The sequence below is a fragment of the Saimiri boliviensis genome, chromosome 1, assembly GCF_048565385.1.
Source record: "Saimiri boliviensis isolate mSaiBol1 chromosome 1, mSaiBol1.pri, whole genome shotgun sequence".
Classification (NCBI taxonomy): Eukaryota; Metazoa; Chordata; class Mammalia; order Primates; family Cebidae; genus Saimiri; species Saimiri boliviensis.
This window is the reverse complement of record NC_133449.1, coordinates 101,962,046-101,984,149: the sequence shown is the minus strand read 5'-3', so window position 1 is coordinate 101,984,149 and position 22,104 is coordinate 101,962,046. Positions and strand designations below refer to the sequence as shown.

At 55.4% G+C, this 22,104-nt stretch overlaps 1 protein-coding gene across 16 annotated transcripts in view; it reads right to left on the bottom strand.

The window, feature by feature from the left end:
- BANP (BTG3 associated nuclear protein) overlaps positions 1-22,104 on the bottom strand; it is a 127,814-nt gene that overhangs the window by 51,229 nt on the left and 54,481 nt on the right. For all 16 annotated transcript variants that reach the window (XM_074401200.1, XM_074401222.1, XM_074401203.1 and 13 more), the window contains 2 exons: positions 13,426-13,665; positions 4,685-4,852 (listed from right to left, as the gene is read on the bottom strand). In XM_074401200.1, the coding sequence (XP_074257301.1) occupies positions 4,685-4,852; positions 13,426-13,665 (408 nt within the window). The remainder of the gene's footprint in view (positions 1-4,684; positions 4,853-13,425; positions 13,666-22,104) is intronic.

Below are 22,104 nucleotides of genomic sequence, written 5' to 3'. Positions count from 1 at the left end.
TTAAAGAAAAGTGGGCCAGGTGTGGTGGCTCACCTGTAATCCCAGCACTTTGAAGGCTGAGGTCGGTGAATCACTTGAGGTCAGGCATTTGAGATCAGTCTGCCCAACATGGTGAAACCCCGTCTCTACTAAAAAATACAAAAATTACACAGACGTGCTGGCACACGTCTGTAGTCCCAGCTACTTGGGAGGCTGAGGCAGGAGAATCGCTTGAGCCCAGGAGTAGGAGGTTACAGTGAGCTGAGATCACAGCACTGCACTCAGCTCCAGGCAACAGAGTGAGACTGTCTCAAAAAAAAAAAAAAAAGAAAAAAAAGAAAAGGTTTCCATGAGTTTTTCACCAATAGCTAACCGTAGGTATTAGATTGCCATAGTACACAGATTGCACTGAATACAATTTTTAAAGTAACATAATAAAATGTTGTTTTTTTCTCTGGAGACAGTTTCGCTCTGTCGCCCAGGCTGGAGGGCAAGTGGTGTGGTCTCGGCTCACTGCAGTCTCCGCCTCCCAGTTCAAGCGATTTTCCTGCCTCAGCCTCCCAAGCAGCTGGGGCTACAGACACCCACCACCATACCCGGCTAATTTATTTTGTATTTTTCGTAAAGACAGGGTTTCACCACGTTGGCCAGGCTGGTTTCAAACTCATGACCTCAAATGATCTGCCTGCCTCAGCCTCCCAAAGCGCTGGGATTACAGATGAGCCACCACGCCAGGTCACATAATAAAATATTAATACTTGCGACATGCTAGAAATCGCCCAGCTACAGTAAATCAGAATCCTTCTTTCATGTGAGTCAAAGGTGGTCCACCTGCATGTTGAACGTGGGGAGCTCAGCTCCAGCTGAAGACCCTGACTCCACCTGAGCACCCCCAGGGATGGGCCATGTCCCAAAGCACCTTCCCCCAGGCAGCGCTGCGAGCACCACAGCGCTTTGCTGTCCCCCTGAGCAGCTATGGAGCACTCAGCAGCACAAGAGCTCGAGCAAGCCTTGTGGACCCCAGGCAGAAGATGACAAAATCCCACCTCCCCGAACCTGCTGTTCCTTCACTGACCCTCTTAGGACCTGCCAACCCAGCCTAATTCTTCACTGATGCAATCACTTCTCCAGGCTTCTAACAAAGCACTAACAAACCTTGTGAAGTCTCCATTTCTAACCATTTCCCCAAAGACAATGGCTTCCAGCCCTCTGCCACCATGACAGTCTGGCCCCACACAGCTCCTCCCAGCAGCTCCAAAATGCTCCACTGGGGCCACAGGGCATAAAAGCTAAGAATGGGCATGCCCCGGAGTGCACCTTCCAACCACACAGGCTCCGAGGAAGCTCCTGCACACCACGCAGCCAGCACACCATGCAGCCTCACAGGCTGTGACACCAGCGTCTACTCCTGTGCAAATGCTTTGAGGCTCCATTTGCAGCAGTGAAATTTCAGCTCGTTAAGTTTACCCTCTTCGAGATCTTTTAGCATCCTAATAACGCAGGCCAACCTATCTAGTAGTTGTCAGGTTATACAACAGCAACTTCTTGCTCACTGAGGTCCTGGGAAGTCCTTTAATCTGGGCTTTGGTTCCCCACTGGATGGAACAGGCCGCTAACCTTACCACACGCACGTACCCGAAACAAATGGAGGGCAGGCCTGGCAGCCACTGTCCTCGCCTTTTGAGTCTAGGAGTTCCAGGCAGCGCTGTTTTATGTGTTCCTTTACTCTCCTTGCTGTGTTCCTTTTCTCTTCCTTGCTATGTTCCTTTTTCTTGCAAATCCCTGTATGTAATTTTAATGGACTTCGATGCCCTGTCAGTTAATTCCAGGCAGGGTCTCCTTCTACTGACTGGTTTTCTGATCCTAGGTCACATTTCCTGCTTCTTGGTACTTGTGACTGGATACTGGACACTCTGAATTTTATTTTGCTGGGTGTCTAGGTTTTGCTGTCTTTCTTGGAAAGTGTTGTTACTTGTGGTTCAGTGTGCTCTTTCTCAGGTTGTTTTAAGCCCTGCCTTTACTCTAGAGACAACTGAGCCCCGCCCATAGGCAGGGCCTGCTACTGCAGTGACTGATCACTGCAGATTCTCCACTCTAGCTGCTGGGAATCCAGCTGCCACCCAGCCTAGTGTGAGCTTAGGGACCCTTCAGCTCATGCCTGCCTTGGAAGCCCCCAAACACCCAAGGAGGCCCCTGGACAGACACTGGGGCTCTTTTCTGTGTAACTCTGCTCTGAAGAACTTGATTCCACAGCTTGCAGCTTCCTCCGCCATGCTCCACATCAATCCATCTCCTGAAGGCAGTGACTGCGCCTGCTCTGCCTAGCACTCCCTGCTGCTCCGGTGACTGCGCCTGCTCTGCCTGGCACTCCCTGCTGCTCCGGTGACTGCGCCTGCTCTGCCTGGCACCCCCTGCTGCTCCGGTGACTGCGCCTGCTCTGCCTGGCACCCCCTGCTGCTCCGGTGACTGCGCCTGCTCTGCCTGGCACCCCCTGCTGCTCCGGTGACTGCGCCTGCTCTGCCTGGCACCCCCTGCTGCTCCGGTGACTGCGCCTCCTCTGCCTGGCACCCCCTGCTGCTCCGGTGACTGTGCCATGCTCTGCCTGGCACCCCCTGCTGCTCCGGTGACTGAGCCTGCTCTGCCTGGCACCCCCCGCTGCTCCGGTGACTGCGCCTGCTCTGCCTGGCACCCCCCGCTGCTCCGGTGGCTGCGCCTGCTCTGCCTGGCACCCCCTGCTGCTCCGGTGACTGAGCCTGCTCTGCCTGGCACCCCCCGCTGCTCCGGTGACTGAGCCTGCTCTGCCTGGCAACCCCTGCTGCTCCAGTGACTGAGCCGTGCTCTGCCTGGCACCCGCTGCTGCTCCGGTGACTGCGCCTGCTCTGCCTGGCACCCCCTGCTGCTCCGGTGGCACGTCTCCTCTCATGTCCCTTCTCTCAGAGATCACAGTCCTGCACTGCTGCCTAGCTAACGTCTTAGGACAGCTGATTCATAGATTTTTGCCCAGATTTTGATGGCAAGAGAATTCAATCTGGTCCCTCCTACTATGCCTGACCAAAGGCAGAAATCTCCTCTCCCTTTTGTTGGCAGGGTGGGGGGGTCACCCAGGCTGTAGTGCATGGCACAATCTGAGCTCACTGCAACCTCCACCTCCTGGATTCAAGAGATTCTCCTGCCTCAGCCTCCTGAATAGCTGGGATTACAGGTGTGCACCACCATGCCCGGCTAATTTTTCTATTTTTAGTAAAGACAGGGTTTCACCATGTTGTCCAGGCTGGACTCGAACCACTAACCTATGGTGATCTGCCTGCCTCGGCCTCCCAAAGTGCTGGGATTACAGGCGTGAACCACCATGCCTGTCCTCTCTGGCTTTTAAACTGCATTTTTAAAAACTGTAAAATGAATGCAGTGCTTATTGGAAATAAATGAAAAACTATAATGAAAGAGAAAAACAAAAATTATCCTACTACCTAGAGACAGACACTGCAAGAATCATCACACATAGATTTTTAATCAACTTCCACATATAGCTGTATCTTTGCAATAAAAAATGGTATCAGACCGTAAGTCTAGTTCTCACATTCACTCTCTGCCGCCTGGCTTTGAATACTCAAGGGCACAATTCAACTCATGAGCAATATTCCCACAGCCCCATTTCCATGGCCACAGGTTACTGCGCTACACAGTATTTCAGCTAATGCCTTCACCCACATCCCAGGACTGCTGCCTCTCTAAAGACCACGGCAGAATTCCTAATTGTAGTAGAAAGGCCTAGAATAGAAGAGCTTCTTCAAAACACGTCTCTCAATAAAGCGCTGCTTTGGGACACAACTGGTGTGGCCCACCACAGCCAGCCACCTCCCGTCCTCAAGCCCCTGGGCAGCAGCTGAGGCCGAGTATCTGATAACTACCAAAAACAGCCCAGGAAACCACTTCCTGAAGCCAGCTTCAGAAAGAACGAGTCCCCAGGAGAATGCCAGGTGATCTGGTCTGTAACTCGCAGCACTTCCAGAACAACGAGTTCTGGCCAACAAAGACTCCACTGAATCGAAGAGTTGGCCCTGTCTACGCTGCCCTCGCATCCTGACCCAGCCCCAGTCAGAGCTCAAGTTCCAAGAGCCGCTGCCAATGCAGCCACTGTGGGGACTTTTCAAAGAATAGTTTGCATTCAAATACTTACTACACTATTTTGAGATGTGCCAGGTAAAAGGTAGTATCAAGTCACATTGTCATCCCTAGTGAAAATTCTCCCAGTGATGCCTGAGAGGTAACTGCAAGAGAACTGTTCCCACTATCTTGTGCTTAAATCCAACTAAGGCAATGAACTCAAAGTAAAAATAAAGCACAATTCAGAATCCACCCATTCCTTCATCTGGAGTCACCAGGCAAATCATAAGAATACAACGGCCAGCATCCACACACACAGGCCTCGCCCTCCTCGCCCTGTCCACAACACTTCCAGGAGGCCCAACGGGCCGTGTCCCTCCCAGAGGAGCCTGGGGTGGCCCGAGGCTGTCTGCGGAAGGGCGCACAGGGGCAGGCCTGAGGGCCTGCGGCTCCACTGCCCCAGGTGCACCAGACCAGCCTCCCGCCTCGGTTCCTGGCAATTGCTGGAGCTGCCGGCCACACTCTGGACTGACCTGAGAGTGCCATCAGGCCAGCTTCCCCAAGCAGGGGAGGGCAGCCTGTCCCGCAGCACGAGGCCTACCTGAGGGGCAGTAGGAGGATGAGTTCGGCGTTCTCCGCGAGAAGCTCTTGACCGCTAGGCTCTGGCCCCGCTGCTTGCGCCGCCACGCCGTGCGACACTTGGAGTCAATGCTCTGCTTGATTCGGTACCAGTCGGATTCCGTGATGCCAAATTTATAGAAAAGGTGACCTGAAAGGACACATCCAGGAACAAGCGGTGAGGCCTGCTGGGGACGGCCACCAGGAGATGCCTGGCTGCAGAGCCTGGGCCCGCTGCAGAGGCCTCCCCCAGGCACCCCTGCCCGCCAGGCCAGCCCCATCTTCCTGCAAAGGATCCAGAAAGGCCCACTGCACAGAAGGTACTTAGTGGCCCACAGGCAGGGCTCCCGATCATGACACACTCTTTCCTGCTACTGAACTCCCCATTCCTGTGACCAGGGCTACCCACACCAGGTGCACACTGAGGCTCTCACAGGATTCCCAGGTCTCCATGCTCCAGCTTCCCTCTGCCCTGAACTCACAGCACCTAGCATTACCGAGTGCCCGGAGGAGGAGCTCAGGGACCTCAACGACTGCAGCAGAACTCATCACTCCTCTGCTCACTCAGGCCTGCTCGGCCACCGCCCTCCCTTCCTTCAAGTCTTGGCTCCACCACCCCGCTCGACAACCACCCACCCATCCTGGGCCTCCTGGGCTCCCACCCTCCTCCTCCCACTTCCTTTGTCAGACCACTGACCACCTTCCGGTGTGTGGAGAATTCACCTACGCAGTGTTCACGCTGTTTCCCTCACACACACAGGGGCCTTCCTCCGCCCATGCAGGTCAGGCACGCAGAACAGCCTCACGCAGTGGGCAGGTGAGGCACCCAGAACGTCCTGGCACAGCGGCTGCACCCATGGGTGTTGTAAACAGTGATTACCACGGCCTGTAAGTCACCCTCCCATCGCTGCTCAAGTCCGAGGCTTGCTTAAGCCATCCTCTACGCCTTTCTACTGTGCCTTCTCAGCTACAGCACACGCCCCTCGCGGGCCGGCCTACGTCCTCATCCCCAGAGTCCCTGCGCCACAAGCCAGGTGGGCACAGCTACTCTCACCGTGGGGCCGAGGCTCGCCCGGGGCTCACCGTGCACACGGCTGAGAATGCCCTGGGACCCCCAGTTCTCCACCACTTGTGCTGCAGAGAGCTCTCAGCATGCCCTGAGAAGCGTCCAGAGATGCCCGGTATTCAACAAGAAGAAAACTGAGGTTCTGGAGGCCGCGGTAGAACAGGAGACAGGACGAACCCAGGCCCTGTGGCATGCCCAGCCACCTCCCACAGCCACAGGACCCCCTCCTTGCAGTGAGGACGAGTGCAGGCATCACGGGAAGGGCTCTCCAACACAGTGGTCTCCCAAGCTGGCTCTGCAACCTCATGAATTTACAGGAAAATACAAATTGTAGGAATAAAAAGGATAAGCTGGAAAGTGTCCTGTTTCAACTACCAAGAGCCTCGAGTTTGGACCCTACAGCCCAAACCCCAAAAATCTGTTCCCATTGAGACTAAAACATTGGAAATAATCAACACAGAGGAAGAAGTGCTTGTTAAGTACTATAGTAGGTATCGAAAGTCCCTCGGGTTTTGGAAACAAGCTTCCTAACTTTGTAGATACCTGACACGTGTTTGACTGTCTGTATAATGACAACCAGCTCGTCTGTGCTCCCTACAAAAAGCAGCTGGCCGGGAGGGTGGGGTTTGCAGGATCAGAGGAAGAACAGCCTCCAGTGTTTCAGCAGCACTTTTGCACCCTCAAGCATAAAAGCATATAGCAGCAGCTCTTCGGTTTCCGATGCTCAGGTCACCTCCAAAGTGCTGGCGGGGTGACTGGCATGCCTCAGGAAACCCCAGGCTGAGCAACTTTAGTGACTGGCAAAGGAACCCAGCTGCTGGCTGTGGTCACAGGAGTACCCAACCATTAAAATCACAACAAAATCCTTACAGGAGAGCCGGCTATGGCCAGGGTTGCACCACAGTTACCATGAAACCCAACTTTCACAAATCCCCTTAGATGTCTTCAGGAGAGCTCAGTTACTGACTTCAGATGCAACGCAGGCCAGCTGCCGCCGCAGGAGACAGAAGCAGCAGCCAGCCCACCAGCAGGAAACACCCTCAGAGCACGAGTCAATCAAAAGACGCGTCCTCAGAACTGCCTCCTGCTACCCTCATGCCATCCCCTCCAGGAGAATCGAGTCCATGCACAATCTAAAAACAGGTTAGTCACAGGAAAGAAGATATATCTAAAACACACAGGTATACAGGTTAAGAGAAATGAGTAAACACATTAACATGTAAATTCAACTGTGTAAAAATCAAGTTGCCAGTTCAAACCGTGGCTCATACCCTTTAAAGAAAATATAGACATTCATCTAGTTCTCTCCTCCTGAGTTTACATTGTCCTGAGGCGTTAACTCATTCCTTCCATCCACACGTCAGGCCCCAGCCAGGGCAAATGCCCCCTGCCAGCCCCTAAGGAGACCCAGAGAACAAACCACCACCTGAGTGCCACCCACAGAGCACGGTGGGTGAGGAGGGGGAGGATCTGGTGCAGGCGCCGCCGGCAGACTCTACCGGACGGCAGCGGGGGCAAGTGCCCGCTTCTGGGCAGCCCTCGGGACTCTGAGGGTCTGCGAGCTGCTCCGATTCCTGAGGGTGCTGCTTTCTCTACCTTTTCTGACAGCACTCAGCAGCCGCACGTAACAGAGGGGGCAGGAAAAATCCTATCGTGATGGGATCAAAAGATCACCTTGCATTTAACTGCCATTTTCCACTTGCAGCATTTTATCTCATGTTATTTGATGGAATTTAACAGCCATTTTCCACTTAAAGCATTTTATCTCATGTTATTTGATGGACATTAAAAAAAAAAAAAAAAGCCTCATGAAGTAAGAATTTCATTACTCTCACCTTGGTTTTGAGGCAAAAGCCAAAAGGACAAGTGTGATGTGTCCAAGTCCAATCACCAGTTAAGAGTGAGTACCACCTTCAAGAGCACGCTTCCCACCACTGTGACGCTGGGGCCCACCCAGGTGGAGAAGCAGCAGCCCCTCAGCAGATCCTGAGAATCCACAAGAGGCGCTGGGGAGATGGGAAGAATATGCAGACCCCACACATGTGCCTCTGCTGTCCTAAGCCCCCTCAGCCCAAGGCGCCCACGGACCCTGCTGGTGGGAGGCCTGGTCAAACGTCGCTATAGGCAGAGTCTCCCCCGCTGCAGTGCCCGGGACAGGAGGAGAACAGAAGTGCTTGGCATCCGGCTGCTGAGGCTCATGGGATCCCCGCGGCGCAGCGTCACCCGGCAGCAGACCACCCTGCCCAGCCTCAGTCCCTGCCTTCCCCAGGTATATCCCCACATCACGCCCATCAAGGCCCCCCAAAGGCCGGGACAGGCTTGCCCTCCAGGCTCAGCCAGGCAGCGTCCCTGCCACCATGTGTACCTCTCCCTTTCTCGAGAGCTGTCCTGCGGTCCCCAAAGAGCCGAAGGGTCCCCATCACTGTTAACTGCCTTCCCACCCTCCAGAACCCCCGTCCCTGACTCTGGTGGTTCAAATCCTAAGCCAACTCCCAACTCTCGTTCTGTGTGGCCATGAGAGGCACCGTGGGAAACGAGACGAGAGAACCAGAAGGGCTTGTAATCTTGCGCCTTGGTGGGTGGCATGCGCTTATCAGTCACAAAGGAATGAAAAGCACACCTGCTGATGCCATTTCAAGTGCCAGGGAAAGTGCAGCGCACAACGGAGTGCCAACAATTCACTTCCTGAAATTACAGACTCGATGTGATAGCGCGGCCTCAAAAACAAAAGGCGTCTCAAAGCCTCTGCCTGGTGGAAGCTGGGCGACACGCTCCCTTCTGGGGGCAGCACACAGCCCATGCCCCTCACATGTCCAGCTGAAGCCTCTGCCCTGTGGAAGCCGGCCGACACGCTCCCTCCCGGGGGCAGCACACAGCCCATGCCCCTCACACGTCCAGCCTCCAGGCCAAGCAGGCCCCCTTCTCCAAGCCTGCTGCCTCACTCCTTTATGAGAAAAGACTATGGGGTCACACCTGTCCTCAGTCTGGTAGCAAGACAGCCCGTCACAGCCACTTGCAGGGCCACCTCCAGGTCACAGCATCTGGGTACCTGCTGAGGAGGCTCCACCCACTTTTCTGCCTGGAGCCCACACTGACCAGACCTTCCTCCCAGCTCTAGGTCACTGTGGGGGGCTTAATGTCCCACGGCAGACAGACAAACACCCACCCCTGTGTGGAGTCGGAATTCTGCCCTTAAAGATGCACATAGGGCAGCGTCACCATTTCATCCCACAGAGAACCTGGGGAAGAAACAGCACTTGACCACCCAAGTTCAAAAGAACCCGTGTCCTGTGTCCTGGGCTGAACAGTGTCCCCACAAAACTCATGTCCTGCCCAGGACCCCAGATTGTGACCTGACTTGGAACTGGGGTCTCTGCAGATGTGATTCTAAGTTGTGATGATGTCATCCCGGAGAAGAAGGGCTCCAAATCCAGTGACTGTCCTCATAAGCAGAGGAGAAGGAGACATGAGGAGACACAGGGAGAAGCCAGCCATGGGGGATGCGGGCAGAGGCTGGAGGGACGCGGCCAGTGCAGAAGCTGAGAGAGAGAAAGACCCTGCAAAGCAAGCACGGCCCTGCTCACACCTCGATCTCAGGCATCGGCCTCCAGACCTGTGTGAGGACACGAGTCTGTTCTAAGCCAGCCAGTCTGGGAGCTTTGTTACACTGGCCACAGGAACCTGTGAGGCACCCTGCAAGACACAACAGAGACAGGACGCACACCTGCCCTGCAGGCGAAGCGGCCCCTGGCACCGCTGCTTCCCGCTAGGAAATACCACCTGCTCTTGGAGTGAATGATTTAAGAAGATCTACGATCATCTGCCAGGTGAAGTTTGCATCCATAACGTTTTACTCTGTGCAAATGAATCCAACCTCTTACTGCTAGGAGGCTTCGTGGGGACCTGCCACCCACAGCAGCGTTGTTTGCAGCAGACGGGACCGGGCGTGCTCAGGGTAGCAGGGCCATAGACAGGCGTCTTTAGAAAAGTCCTCAGATCGGGGTCAGCGGCTTGGATGCACAGTCCAGGCAGAGGCCTGTGTGAGCCACGGGGAGAAATCCTAAGAACTAACCCACTTTCTCTTCAAAGAGAAAAGAGGCAGGCGAGTGCTGCTGTCCTTCCAGTTCACCCCTCAGGAAAATGTTCCAAGGTTTTCAAAGTTCTGATAATAAGCTACCTTTGCATAAGACACAAATGTTAGCTGCCCAAATCCAGGGATCCAGCAATCCTTGGGAACTCTAAGAAAGCCAACATCCCAAAAAGCAAATTTCTCTTTCTCCCTCTTTCCAAAAGCCCATTTCCTCATTTCAGGAAGGTGGTACTCAGAGACGTTACCTACTGCGTGTTTCAAAATAAAGACTCTTTTCTTCAGAAAATGAAACAAAATCTTTCTGCTGACGAGTAAGAAGGAGAAACTTAAATCAAAATCTGCCCCCTCCTGAGCTCCCTGCGGTGGGTGAGGACGGCAGGCGCTGACTGCCGAGGCTACAGGTGTCACTGCGGGTTTGGAAGCAACGGCAGAGTGCGGTGGGGCGAGGCAGCCAATTCCACTCCTGCCGCGCTTCAAGCTGAGGCTGGGGAGGTTTGCTCCATGCATTTATTTGACTTGTTTTGTTTTTTGAGCAACAATCACAAAGAATGAAACTGAGCCACAGGGAGAAAAGGTAAAGCAACGCTTTGAACATTTCAACAATTCCACCTAAGCGCGAGCGACACAGGTCCACCTGGCCTGAGGGTGGGAGAAGGAAGGGCTCCTGTTCCCACCTCCACCCAGATTTCACTCCAGAGGAAGTGACACCAGGCAGGCGTCACCTGTGGCCCTCAAGGGCAGGTGTGAGGGCAGGCCGTGCTCTCTCAGCCCATAGAGCAGGGCTCCTCTCCATGTGGACACCAGAGGAGTTGGGAACAGGGAGGCACAGCAAGGGCCTGTGGTCACACCGGCCACGATTATAGGCGCTAACTCCATCCCGTAAGCTCTAGCTCCTGTCCCACAAGACACTGCCTTGAGGCCGGGTGCAGTGGCTCACACCTGTAATCCCAACGCTTTGAAAGGCCAAGGCGGCCAGATCACCTGAGGTCAGGAGTCTAGACCAGCCTGGAAAACAGGGTGAAACCCAGTCTCTACTAAAAATAGAAAAATTAGCCCATGGTGGCGGGCGCCTGTAATTCCAGCTATTGAGGAAACTGAGCCAGGAGAACTGCTTAAACCCAAGAGGCAGAGGTTGCAGTGAGCCAAGATCACACCACTGCACTCCAGCCTGGGCAACAAAGTGAGACTCCATCCCAAAATTAAAAAAAAAGACACTGCCTTGCCAGTGAGCTGCCAAGGGGGCCGGTGAGTGCCAAGGAGGAGGCTGGGTGCTCACAGCTCTGAGCATGCCCCAAGCCATGAGGTCCAGCAGCCTGGTGAGCTAGCCAGTGACCTCAGCTGTCTGGGGGACAGCCCGGAAGCTGGCGGGCGCAGGAGAGCCCATGCCAGTCTCCCACTCCCATTCAGGCCTCCAGACCCCCGTCGAGGTTGGCAGCCCTTCCCAAGCCAGCTCAGCAGGGAAGGTCAGCTCACGGCCACAACACGCAGGGAGTCGGGGCCGGCCCCATTCTGCCCTATGCAGTGTCTTCCGCCGCCCCACACAGACTCCCTGAGTACAGACACGGCCACCCCACCACCACAGGCTCTGCTCAAGAGTATCACCCTCTCATGCTCGTCACCTCGCTGGAACATTCTCTGTGCCTGATTTAAAAAACAACAAATGGCAGATGATGCCTCAGCCTGACTTTCCAAATCAGACCCAGCCGCCCTCCAGCTTCATAGCCGATGTCCCTGTCATCTCCCTGGAGGAGCAGGGTCTCCTCCCCTGGGAACAGGACCCACCGAACAATGCTACCACCCCACTCAGCATGGCCTGCTCATCCCACCTCACCTGGGAACAGGGTCCACCCCACAACATCACCGCCCCATACAGCACAGCCTGCTCATCCCACCTCACCTGTGAACAGGGCCCACCCCACAACGTCACCGCCCCACATGCATGGCACGCTCATCCCACATGCCACCATCCTTTCCCCTCCAACCGTAGTCCAGCTTGACACTCCTGCAACACCTCACAACGCCACCTCTCAGGTTGCAGATGCTTCTGTCTGCCGTTTCTCATGCTTACTTATACATCTCAGTGCACTCCACACCACGGTCTGCACACCCAGCACTAGCACACAGCAATCCCTGGGTTTCAAGCTACAAGCACGTCACGTGGCCAGGTACACAGATGTATGCTCTCGGCCACACCATGCCCTAAAGCTGAGGAGGGGGCGGTGGGCCTGCCACCCGCCTCTGAAGGCAGTGTCCTGTCACAGCACAGCCATGGCCGTGCTCTTCATCTGTGGCTGCTTTCAGAGCTGAGGGGTTGAGGAGAGACCCCAGGGCCCACAAAGCCTGAATCATCTGCCATGTGGCCCTTCAGAAGAAGGCTGTGAGTGACACCTGCCCCGTGACCCTCTGATCCTCTGTGACCTGCTTTACTCCGCCCCTGAGAAGCTGTGAGGGGGCACCGCATGTGATCTCCCAGGCAGCCATCTGAGACTACCTTCAGGGTCCAGGACGGGCGCCCGCCAGTGTCTAACAGCCAGGGCACATGCCTGGGCCAAGACATGGCAATGAGAAGATGCCACGACCTGCTCACACATGTGTGGGCGGGACCTGGGCGCCACCTCTCAGCAGCTTCCAGAAAAACCTGAAGTCAGCACAACCCCTCAGTCTCACTCAGACCCCATTTCCACAGCAACTACTCAACAGCCGAGCCCTTCCACGCCTTACTGCTCCTGACAGAGGCTCAAGGGCCACACCGCGCTTCCCAGAGGCGCAAGGCTCTCTCCTCCGGTCCTGCATGGTGAGACCTGGATGCGGGGTGCGTCACCCAGCTCGCCTTACTGGGAGATCAGATTCAGATTTCACGCTCGCCTGCTGCAAGTCTCTAGAACCCAGATTTCTGGAAGACGCCCCCTCCCACGAGGTGCCCCGTGTCGCCTGCATTCTCTACTGCTTCACTTTAGAAGCCAGGCAGGCGGCTTCTGGAGCAGATGGGCTCTGTGGAGCAAATGGACCATGGATGAGGAGGGCCTGAGCATCTGTCAAACGCCATCAAAGGACAACACTGCCATCGCCACTGGAGCAAGTACCGCTCTTCAGAGGGGAGGGAAACATCACAGGCTGGGCTGGGCATGAGAATCGAGCTTTGGAGCTCTCCTGGCTCCATCACAGCCAGGTCAGCGCCAAGGCCCTGGCACGGCTGCTGAGCCCCAGCCCTCTCTGAAGGAAGGAGGCAGGCGCACTCCACCCGCTCCGGAGAGGCTCAGTGCCTGTGTCAACACAGCCAGCAGGACTGCAGGGAAGGCCCCGGCTCTCCTGCCACTGCCTTAAGAGTGGCCTGAGAACAGGAGGAGAGGAGGTTTTCACCCTAATTTAAGGGTACACTGTAGGTGTAAAACATTATGGGGTACATGAGATGCCTTGGCACAGGCACGCCATGTGTAATAAGCACATGAGAGTCAACTGGGCACCCAGCCCCTCAAGCAGCGATCCCCAGGCCGGCCCTACTGACGCCAGCGTCCCCAGCACTGAAACGCGGGTCGTGACCCAGCTCCCGAGGCAGGGCCCGACTTACACCGGATGCCGTAGATGGTGAGCGGGTCCAGCTGCTTCTTCCCATGCTTGCCCTGCCCCGAGAGGTTGGACACGGCCTGCACCTCACGGTGGAAGAGGTAGTCCAGCAGCGTGAGCGCCATCTTCTCCGCCGTGCGGCAGTTGGTGCTGATGTGCAGCATATCGGAGGGGATGATGGCGCAGCGCACCCGCATCTCAGGGTTGTTCTCGTCGCCCAGCCAGGTGCCATTGGGGTAATCCTCTGGAAGAGAGAAGACAGGGTCCTCAGATGGCCACACTCAGGGCAGCAGAGCACTGCGCTCAGACATGCCCAGCGAGCTGGGCAGACCCCTCCCAACTTGCGACACAGTCACCAAGAGCACTGGAGCCTCCGACTACTGCCAGAGAAAGCACTGACGAAGAACGGAAACGACCCCACCACCCCAGAGGGGCCGCAATGTCCTTACAGCCACTTGATGTGGACGACTGGCAGGAAGGCGGCATCCTGGCCATCCTGCACTCAAGGCCAGCCTTCGGAGCTCAGCCCGCCCGGCTAACTCAGCAAGGCCAGCGGCTCGCAGCGCACCTAGTGCCCCGGCATCTGCAGTGCCCGGGACAGCCCTGCCTGCGGCTGGCACAGCACTGGCCAGCGTGTGCCCAGCAGCAGGAGCTTCCGCAGCCCCCAGGGGATGCTGCCCGACTCGAGCGGGAGCACAGGCCAAGCTATCCTCAGCTGGAAGAGGTGACATCAAACAAGCTCTAGTCTCAAACACCAGGTTCTCTTCACAGCCCAGCAGGGTGAAAAGCTTTCAAAAAATAAAAATGTAAACGTCTGACCACATCTGGAAGGAGACCACTTGCCACACCTGTCTCTGGAAGAATGGGCCACCGCCTGTTCCTATGTTTAGAGGAATCTGCACTGGGAAGAGGCTGTGGGGCCTCCACACGGCGCCCTCTGCACTGCTGAGGGTCGGCCCGGCCTGGTACAAGAAAATGGCTCCGTGCAGGACATGCTGAGCTCCGATGGGTCTGCCCACCTCCCCATGGCGTCCCAGCCAGCACCGCTGCCCTTTCATGCTCTGTGAGCCTCACGCCTCCCCCAGGCAGCTCAACAGTGGGCCTGGGGTCTGCACATAGCACTTGCCCTGACCTGCTCAGAGCACTGGAATCCCTTCCCCTCCTCGTAGCCCAAGTTCCTTCCTTGCCACCGACATCCCTTAATCATGTGGAACTCAACCCTTGTGATCTTGTAACCTCAAAGGTCACTAAGAACAAAACGAGAAAACCAAGGCTGCGTCTGGGCACAGGCCAGGGGGACGTGGGAGCAGCAGGGCCAGGTGCCTGTGGGGCCTTGGGATCTGAGCACCAACAGGGTCACACACTGTGCTCATCCTGGACCTGGGACCCTGGAATTATCAATATCCTTGCACATAGTTGGTACCTGCCCCAGCCACCTGCTAAGTGGAACCTTCCCCAGGGCTCCTCACACCTCACTGCCAGGGATGCTCTCCCACCGGCCAGCCACTCCCACCAAGAAGGACGAGGAGGCTGTGGCTCCAGCATCAGCAGCTGGCTTGCCGCTGCCCTGTGGACACAATGCCAGCCCTTGCCTCTGCACAGCGTTAAGTCACAGCATGCCCTGAACACCGGCATTCTCAGGACAGTTAAAATGCAGCCGCCCACAGCAGCGTACTCAGGTGTGGGAATGCGCCACGTTCTCCACCGTCAGCAAAGCCACAGGAAGGAACCGTGGACAGGCCCACACTCTGCATGGGGGAGAGAGGTAGCCAGGCACCTGGAGAAGCCGGAGCTTGCCAGCAAAGCACACTCCCGTGGCGATGGAGTGGGACTTCCCATCTGCCTGCCTGCCCAGGGAGTGACGCCCGCCAGCACCCCCACACCTCTCCACCTCTCTCCCAAGCAAGCGCAAGCCCTCAGCCAGCTATCAGCTTCTTAGCTGACCCTTCACAAGTCACTGGTCTCTGAACCACAGACTCCTTCTCTGCATAGTGGCCTCTCCGGGCTGTCCTCACGCTGACCAAGCACAGTAGGTAAAAGGCTTGGTGGCTTGTCAAACCCCCTTTTCAAAGCCTTCCCATGTGACAGAGGAAAGCTGCATACATGATCATAAACCAGACAACTGGTACGCTAGCTTGGAAGCTCAGCAGCTCCCAAACAATCTCTTCTGACTCTGAAGTTGAACCAAAGTAAAGCTGTGAATCTCCCCTCCCCCAGCACATCCTCCTCCACGGAAGGGTGGACATCTAAATACCTCCCTCAAGGGGCCAGGACCCAGGAGGGCCTCCACACTCTGTTGGAGTCTCCACGGCCTAGGGCCGGGTTACAGTCATGCCACCCTGGGCATCGCCGCCACAAAATGTCTGTAAGCTTTACTTTGAAACGTCCCAACACTGACTTTCCAGCTCCTAAAAGGGTGGCCAGCCGGGCCAGCCGGGCCAGGAAGCCTGGAGCACAGCTGAGAAGCCACGGCCACCGTCTGGTCCTAGTGTGCATGGCTCCCTGCACAAGCAGCCTCATTTGCCAAAACATGTTATTCCCTAAGACAGAAGATTTCCATGATGTTTGAGGGCAGGGTTGGTCACCGCCACGGGGGCAAGGCACAGTGGCTGGGCTCTTGGCCGTAGCTCAGGATAGAAAACAGCTCTAATTTTTGGAATTCAGGGTAAGAGGTGAGTAAGAAGTATCAAAGCTCAAAGACCATTGAGAAGTGCAGGGTTGGTGCCAGGAACATGGGCTCGGACACATGCATCTGTCACACCATCTGTCAGCCACTGTTACATTCCACCTGGACGTGAAGAGCCCAGTGAAACATATGCCTCACGACTAATTAACGGATGCAGTCTCGTTGCAGGGGCTGTCCAGAGGCCACAGCTGAAAAGGTGAGAGGCTCCAACTTCGGGGACTTTATGAATGTATCTACACATCCTTATGGGACAGCCAAGTGCCTGGCGCCAGGTCTGAGGCTCGGCATCTTAGCCCTTGCGCAGAGACACAGGTCAATGCCATCAGACACGGCGGCGCGGGCCCTGGCCAGCAGCACTCCAGTCAGGAAGCTGTGGGGAGGGGAAGGCCAGGGCACAGAGGGGGCATGTGAGCCAAGGCAGGAGCAGGACAGTCTCTGAGATCCAAAGCCACACACTGGTCACACCATGGCTGGAGATGGTCACGGACTCCACAGGACTGAAGACTTAAAGGGGGAATCTGTAGGGGAAACCCAAGATGTGTGAGGACGGTGGCCGAGGCAGTCCCACAGCAGTGGCGCCTGCACCACGCATATCCCCAACACCGCATGCTTCTCCCACATGGACGGGAGGCCCCAGACACAGCTCCCCACTTGTGCTGACCTTAACACGCCACAGGTTTCCTAGTCAGATCAAACCTAAGGGGCTGAATCCTTCCCTGTGTCTGTCCTTGTGAAGGGCAGATTTTAAAAAATTTCTGCCGTGGGGGCCTGGGCAAGGGGCAGAGATTTGCTTGTGGCCACTGGTGGCTGGGAAGCAGAGGCCACGCGGGCCCACGCTGGCAAGTGGGAACTGTCCCACTGGAAGGTCTTTCTGTACCAAGGCTGCCAGGGTGACACCCTCAGACGCCATCCAGCATGAGCCAGGGCCTCGGGAATCAGCCTCAATCCCACAGAGGCTGCTTGATGCAGGCTCCCAGCCCCGGCCAGCCACAGAGCCGCTAGGGCGCTGGAGGAGCACCTGAGCACCTGCAGAAGCCACCCGGGGCTGGAGTGCGAGCCCTCGGCCCACCCCTCTTGACTCCCAAGTGCCACAGACAGTGGCCAGCAAGTGAAGGGAGACAGGCAGGGGTAGAGCTGACTTCAGACGAGAACAGGTGACCCGAGGCAGGAAACACAGAAGGAGCCATCCAGGGGAAGAATTCGGAGAACATTCCAGAGCACAGGGCAGCACCGGCCTAGGCCAGGAGGGGCCACATGCTCCAGGAAGGTAAGGGAACCAGAGAGGCCAGAGCAGGGAACGCAGGGCAGAGGAATGACAGGGAAGGGTGGAGAACCAAGCAGGGCCCAGTCACCCAGGCACGGAGTGGGTGCCCATGCCCAGCATGGTCCGAGCTAAACCAGCATGGACAGGGGGCACGAGCTGAGGGGGCACGAGCAGGGGCACGAGCTGGGGGGGCATGGGCAGAGGGCACAAGCTGGGGGGGCACGGGCAGAGGGCACGAGCTGGGGGCACAGGCAGAGGGCACAAGCGGGGGGGCACGGGCAGAGGGCACGAGCTGAGGGGACAAGCAGCTGATTACAGGGCTGCTCAATAATCCAAAAACGGCAGAGGACCTGGGGTACGTACGGCCTACATGAGACTCACTGTCTTTGAACTTCCCAGGGTTCCTAGCACAGAGGCTCATTTAACTGGAACTCTGGTCAGATGGAGGTGGTCTCTAGTGACAGCAAGCATCTCTGGACTTAGGACCTGGAGATCACAAGCAGAGGACCTGAGGCAGGCAGCAGGAAGGGCAGCAGCTTCCCTCTTGGGCCTCCCTGACCGTCACCCACACGGGAACACGGGCAATGCAGGGCCAGTGAGGATGGTGCAGGGACGGTAAGCAGAGGCTCTCAGCTGGAGCCACCACACTGCTAAAGATCCCCGCAGCCTCTCACAGGAGTAACAGTGCTAATCCGTACTTAACTGAGCTCTCCATGGTGAGATAATATTTTTAAAGTGAATACTTGACAAGAATTCAGAGTTGTTTTTCAAACGATGAGTCAAAATCATGTCAGAGTGTCACTGAGACCCTCCAGGAGGGATGACGTGGGCTCCCCACGCCCACACCGAGAACCTCCCTGACTCAGGGTGAGAGCCAGCTCTGGGGGAACTGCCGCCCACCATCTCCGTCCTCCCCGGGCTCCAACCTCAAGGCAGTATCAGGACAGCCGCGGAGCTCATCCTCCCACAGGCTTCAGGCCCCATCTGAGGGCCAGTATGCAAACGTCCAGACCCAGTGCACCCAAGGCCAGCTGCGCGCTCCACCCCACACGGAGCTGCCCCAGCAATGGGTGGCTCCTCTGCACTGTGGGTCACACCGAGCCCTCCCTCCACAGCCACTGGCCTCATCCAGGCCTCAACAATTCTTCCTGGCCTTTCTTCAGCACTGCAGGGGACTCTGACCGCAGCAGAGTGGCCACCTGGCCTGTCCTCCCAGGGATCTCCTGCCTCAGCATCCAGCAGGACCCAGCTTGTGCCAGCCTCTTGGGGCTCACGGCTCACAGCGCCACGCCTGCACTTCACACTCCAGCACAGCCACATTATCAGTACAGATGTACCCCAGTTTGCTGGTTCCCATCCACGCCTGTGTCCATGGAGTTCCTGTTGGCAACATCATTCCTGTCTCACTCCACTAGGCACTAGAGATTTTCAGGTGTCCAATCCCCCAGGCGGGGGGCACACCTCCCCTCACTCAGCACTGGGAGCCTAGGCCCAAGAGTAGGGTCTGGCACAGAGGCAGTGAAGCGAACTCAGGCCCTGCAATTCCAATGCCATCAGTGGAGGCCAGGTAGGACCCACCTTCAGTACTTTCAGAAGCCGCCAGGTGACCCAATGTATGGCCAAGACTGAGAAGCATGCTGATTAAGGCCCATGAGGAACAAGGAGATAAATTAGAGCCCATGTAGTGAAAAGGATTAACCAGGAATCTACAGGAACCATCCTGGGACTCGCATCTTGCATCCAGTGAACCTGCTGGAAATACTCATTCTTATGCCCTGCCCCATCCCCACAAATCAGAGGCTTGGGGTGGGCCCTGTTGAACAAGGGGACCTGTGTAGGAGGGCCTTGCGTCATACAAGTCCCGTGTATAGACAGAGCTCCAGGCAGGCTTCCTGCCTCCTGTACCAGGGCACAGAGGCCAGCTGAGCTCTGACAGGTGTGGGCAGCGGTCTGAGGACTAGGCATTATGCAGGCCCATGGGCACACAGCACTGAACAGGCAGGCTGAGTGAGCTCTGTGAGGTGTGGGCAGCAGTCTAAGGACTAGGCATGAGGCAGGCCCAAGGGCACACAGCACTGAGGGAAGAGCCCATTCTGTCCGGCAGGCTGAGTGAGCTCTGACAGGTGTGGGCAGAGGTCTAAGGACGACCCGTGAGGCAGGCCCATGGGCACACAGCACTGAGGGAGGAACCTATCCTGTCGGGCAGGCTCCTGAATCCACACCTCCACCACTTCAGCGGTCTCAGCTCCTCGTTCCACAGTAACCCCAGCAGCTGAGCCAGTCCATGATCCATCTCACAGAAGAGGCGTTGGGACGTCTGCAGAAATGAATGAGCCTGATCGAGGTCACAGGCCAAGGGAGAGGCAGACTGGGACTGCAGGAAAACGCTCCAGGCCATGAGAAGTCCCCGCCCGCTAAAAACCAATGATGAGCACATTTCTAGTGTCTTCTTAAAAAGCTGCTGATCCTCAAACACTGAGTTTCAATGATGCCTTTTCTGCACTGAAATGGAAGGTAATGTCTTATATCTGCCTCCTGATAGGAACTGCTGATTACTCAACTTTTTATATATCCAGAATTCCATATTCAGGTGAAAAAGGGAAATGAAACGATGATTTAAAAATCCCAGCCTGGAATTTGTGCTGTCAGACCACAGAGAATAATTTGTCCACAGTCATTAATTTGTCCTTTTTTCTTAGGCAGCCTACTTGAAAGACAGGCTTTTGAAGATCCCTCTCTCCTACTTTCATTTGAATGCTGACTTTCCAAGAACAGATGAAACAAGAGTTCTGACAAATGTCAGTTTGTGTGTCATCCAAGACCAAAGGCCCAACTGCACATGAGCGTCCTGTGAAGCAGAGTTCCACGGTCACTTCCTGGGCGATGGCTCCGAGTGTTCCTGTCCTGAGATTCCACATGTTATTCCCCTGCAGTCACAGAGGTGGCAAATGCTGGATTTCCATCTCCAGCAGGACAGTGAACAAATCAGAAGGCCATCCTTTACAAGTCACTGGACTGCAGGGTTCTACAAAGCCTCACAGCGTGGTGGGGTAATTTCCACAACACAACCAAGTCCACCTCAATTCAGCTCAAGCTCAGCCTCAGCCTCTCCAGGTAAGTCTCCAGAGAAGATTCCAGCTAGACATGCAGCCACGCCAAAACTTAATTTTCACGTGGCTTTTGCAAAGCCTTACTCAGGCTGTTTATGAATTTCAAAACCAACATCGCATAAAATGAAGTGCATGGTTCCAACAATGGATAACACAGAGGAAACCCACACAGAATTCAAACCTGAAGACAGCAACAGGCTGTGTCATTACATCAGGGTTCCAAATGGTTCCAGCGCCAGGACACGCATGAACCATCACAATAATCCATCTCTCCTATCCCAGTGCCAGGACACGCATGGACCATCTCTACAATAACAACTCATCTCTCCTATCCCAGCACCGGGACACCCATGAACCATCGCTTCAATAACAACTCATCTCTCCTATCCCAGCACCGGGACACCCATGAACCATAGCTACAATAATAATTCATCTCTCCTATCCCAGCGCCGGGACACGCATGAACCATCTCTACAATAATAACTCATCTCTCCTATCCCAGCACCAGGACACGCGTGAACCATCTCTACAATAACTCATCTCTCCTATCCCAGCGCCGGGACACGCATGAACCATCTCTATCAATAACTCATCTCTCCTGTCCCAGCGCCGGGACACGCATGGACCATCTCTAAAATAATAATTCATCTCTCCTGTCCCAGCGCCGGGACACGCATGAACCATCTCTAAAATAATAACTCATCTCTCCTATCCCAGCGCAGGGACACGCATGAACCATCTCTAAAATAATAACTCATCTCTCCCATCCCAGCGCCGGCACACGCATGAACCATCTCTATCAATAACTCATCTCTCCTGTCCCAGCGCCAGGACATACATGGACCATCTCTAAAATAATAATTCATCTCTCCTGTCCCAGCGCTGGGACACACATGAACCATCTCTAAAATAATAACTCACCTCTCCTATCCCAGCGCCGGGACATGCATGGACCATCTCTACAATAATAATTCATCTCTCCTGTCCCAGCGTCGGGACACACATGAACCATCTCTAAAATAATAACTCATCTCTCTTATCCCAGCGCCGGGACACGCATGGACCATCTCTATCAATAACTCATCTCTCCTATCCCAGCGCCAGGACACACATGAACCATCTCTAAAATAATAACTCATCTCTCCTGTCCCAGCGCCAGGACATGCATGGACCATCTCTATCAATAACTCATCTCTCCTATTCCGGCTGCTCTGTGGCACGCAGACCTGCCCCTGCTTTTACGCTGCTGTCTCCCACTTCCCTTGGTTTTATTGTGGTCACTCATCTCTCTGCAATCCTACTCTCATTAGTGATCAACTCAGGACTGCCATGAAAAAGCATTTCACTATTACACATACAGCAATTATGTTCAAAACACTTGCATAAAATAAATTCTGTAAATAAATTTTCGAGGAATGTTTGTAGCTAACTGTTCTTCTTTCCATGTGCATGAATGGCATTCTGTGGACTGCGAGGTCTGTGAATCTGATCACACAGCACAGCACAGCGTGGCTACACGTTCTTTCCACAAACATGACTGACATTCTGTGGACTGCGAGGTGGGTGAATCTCCACAGCACAGTGTGGCTACATGGTCTTATTTCCACGTGCACGGCTGACATT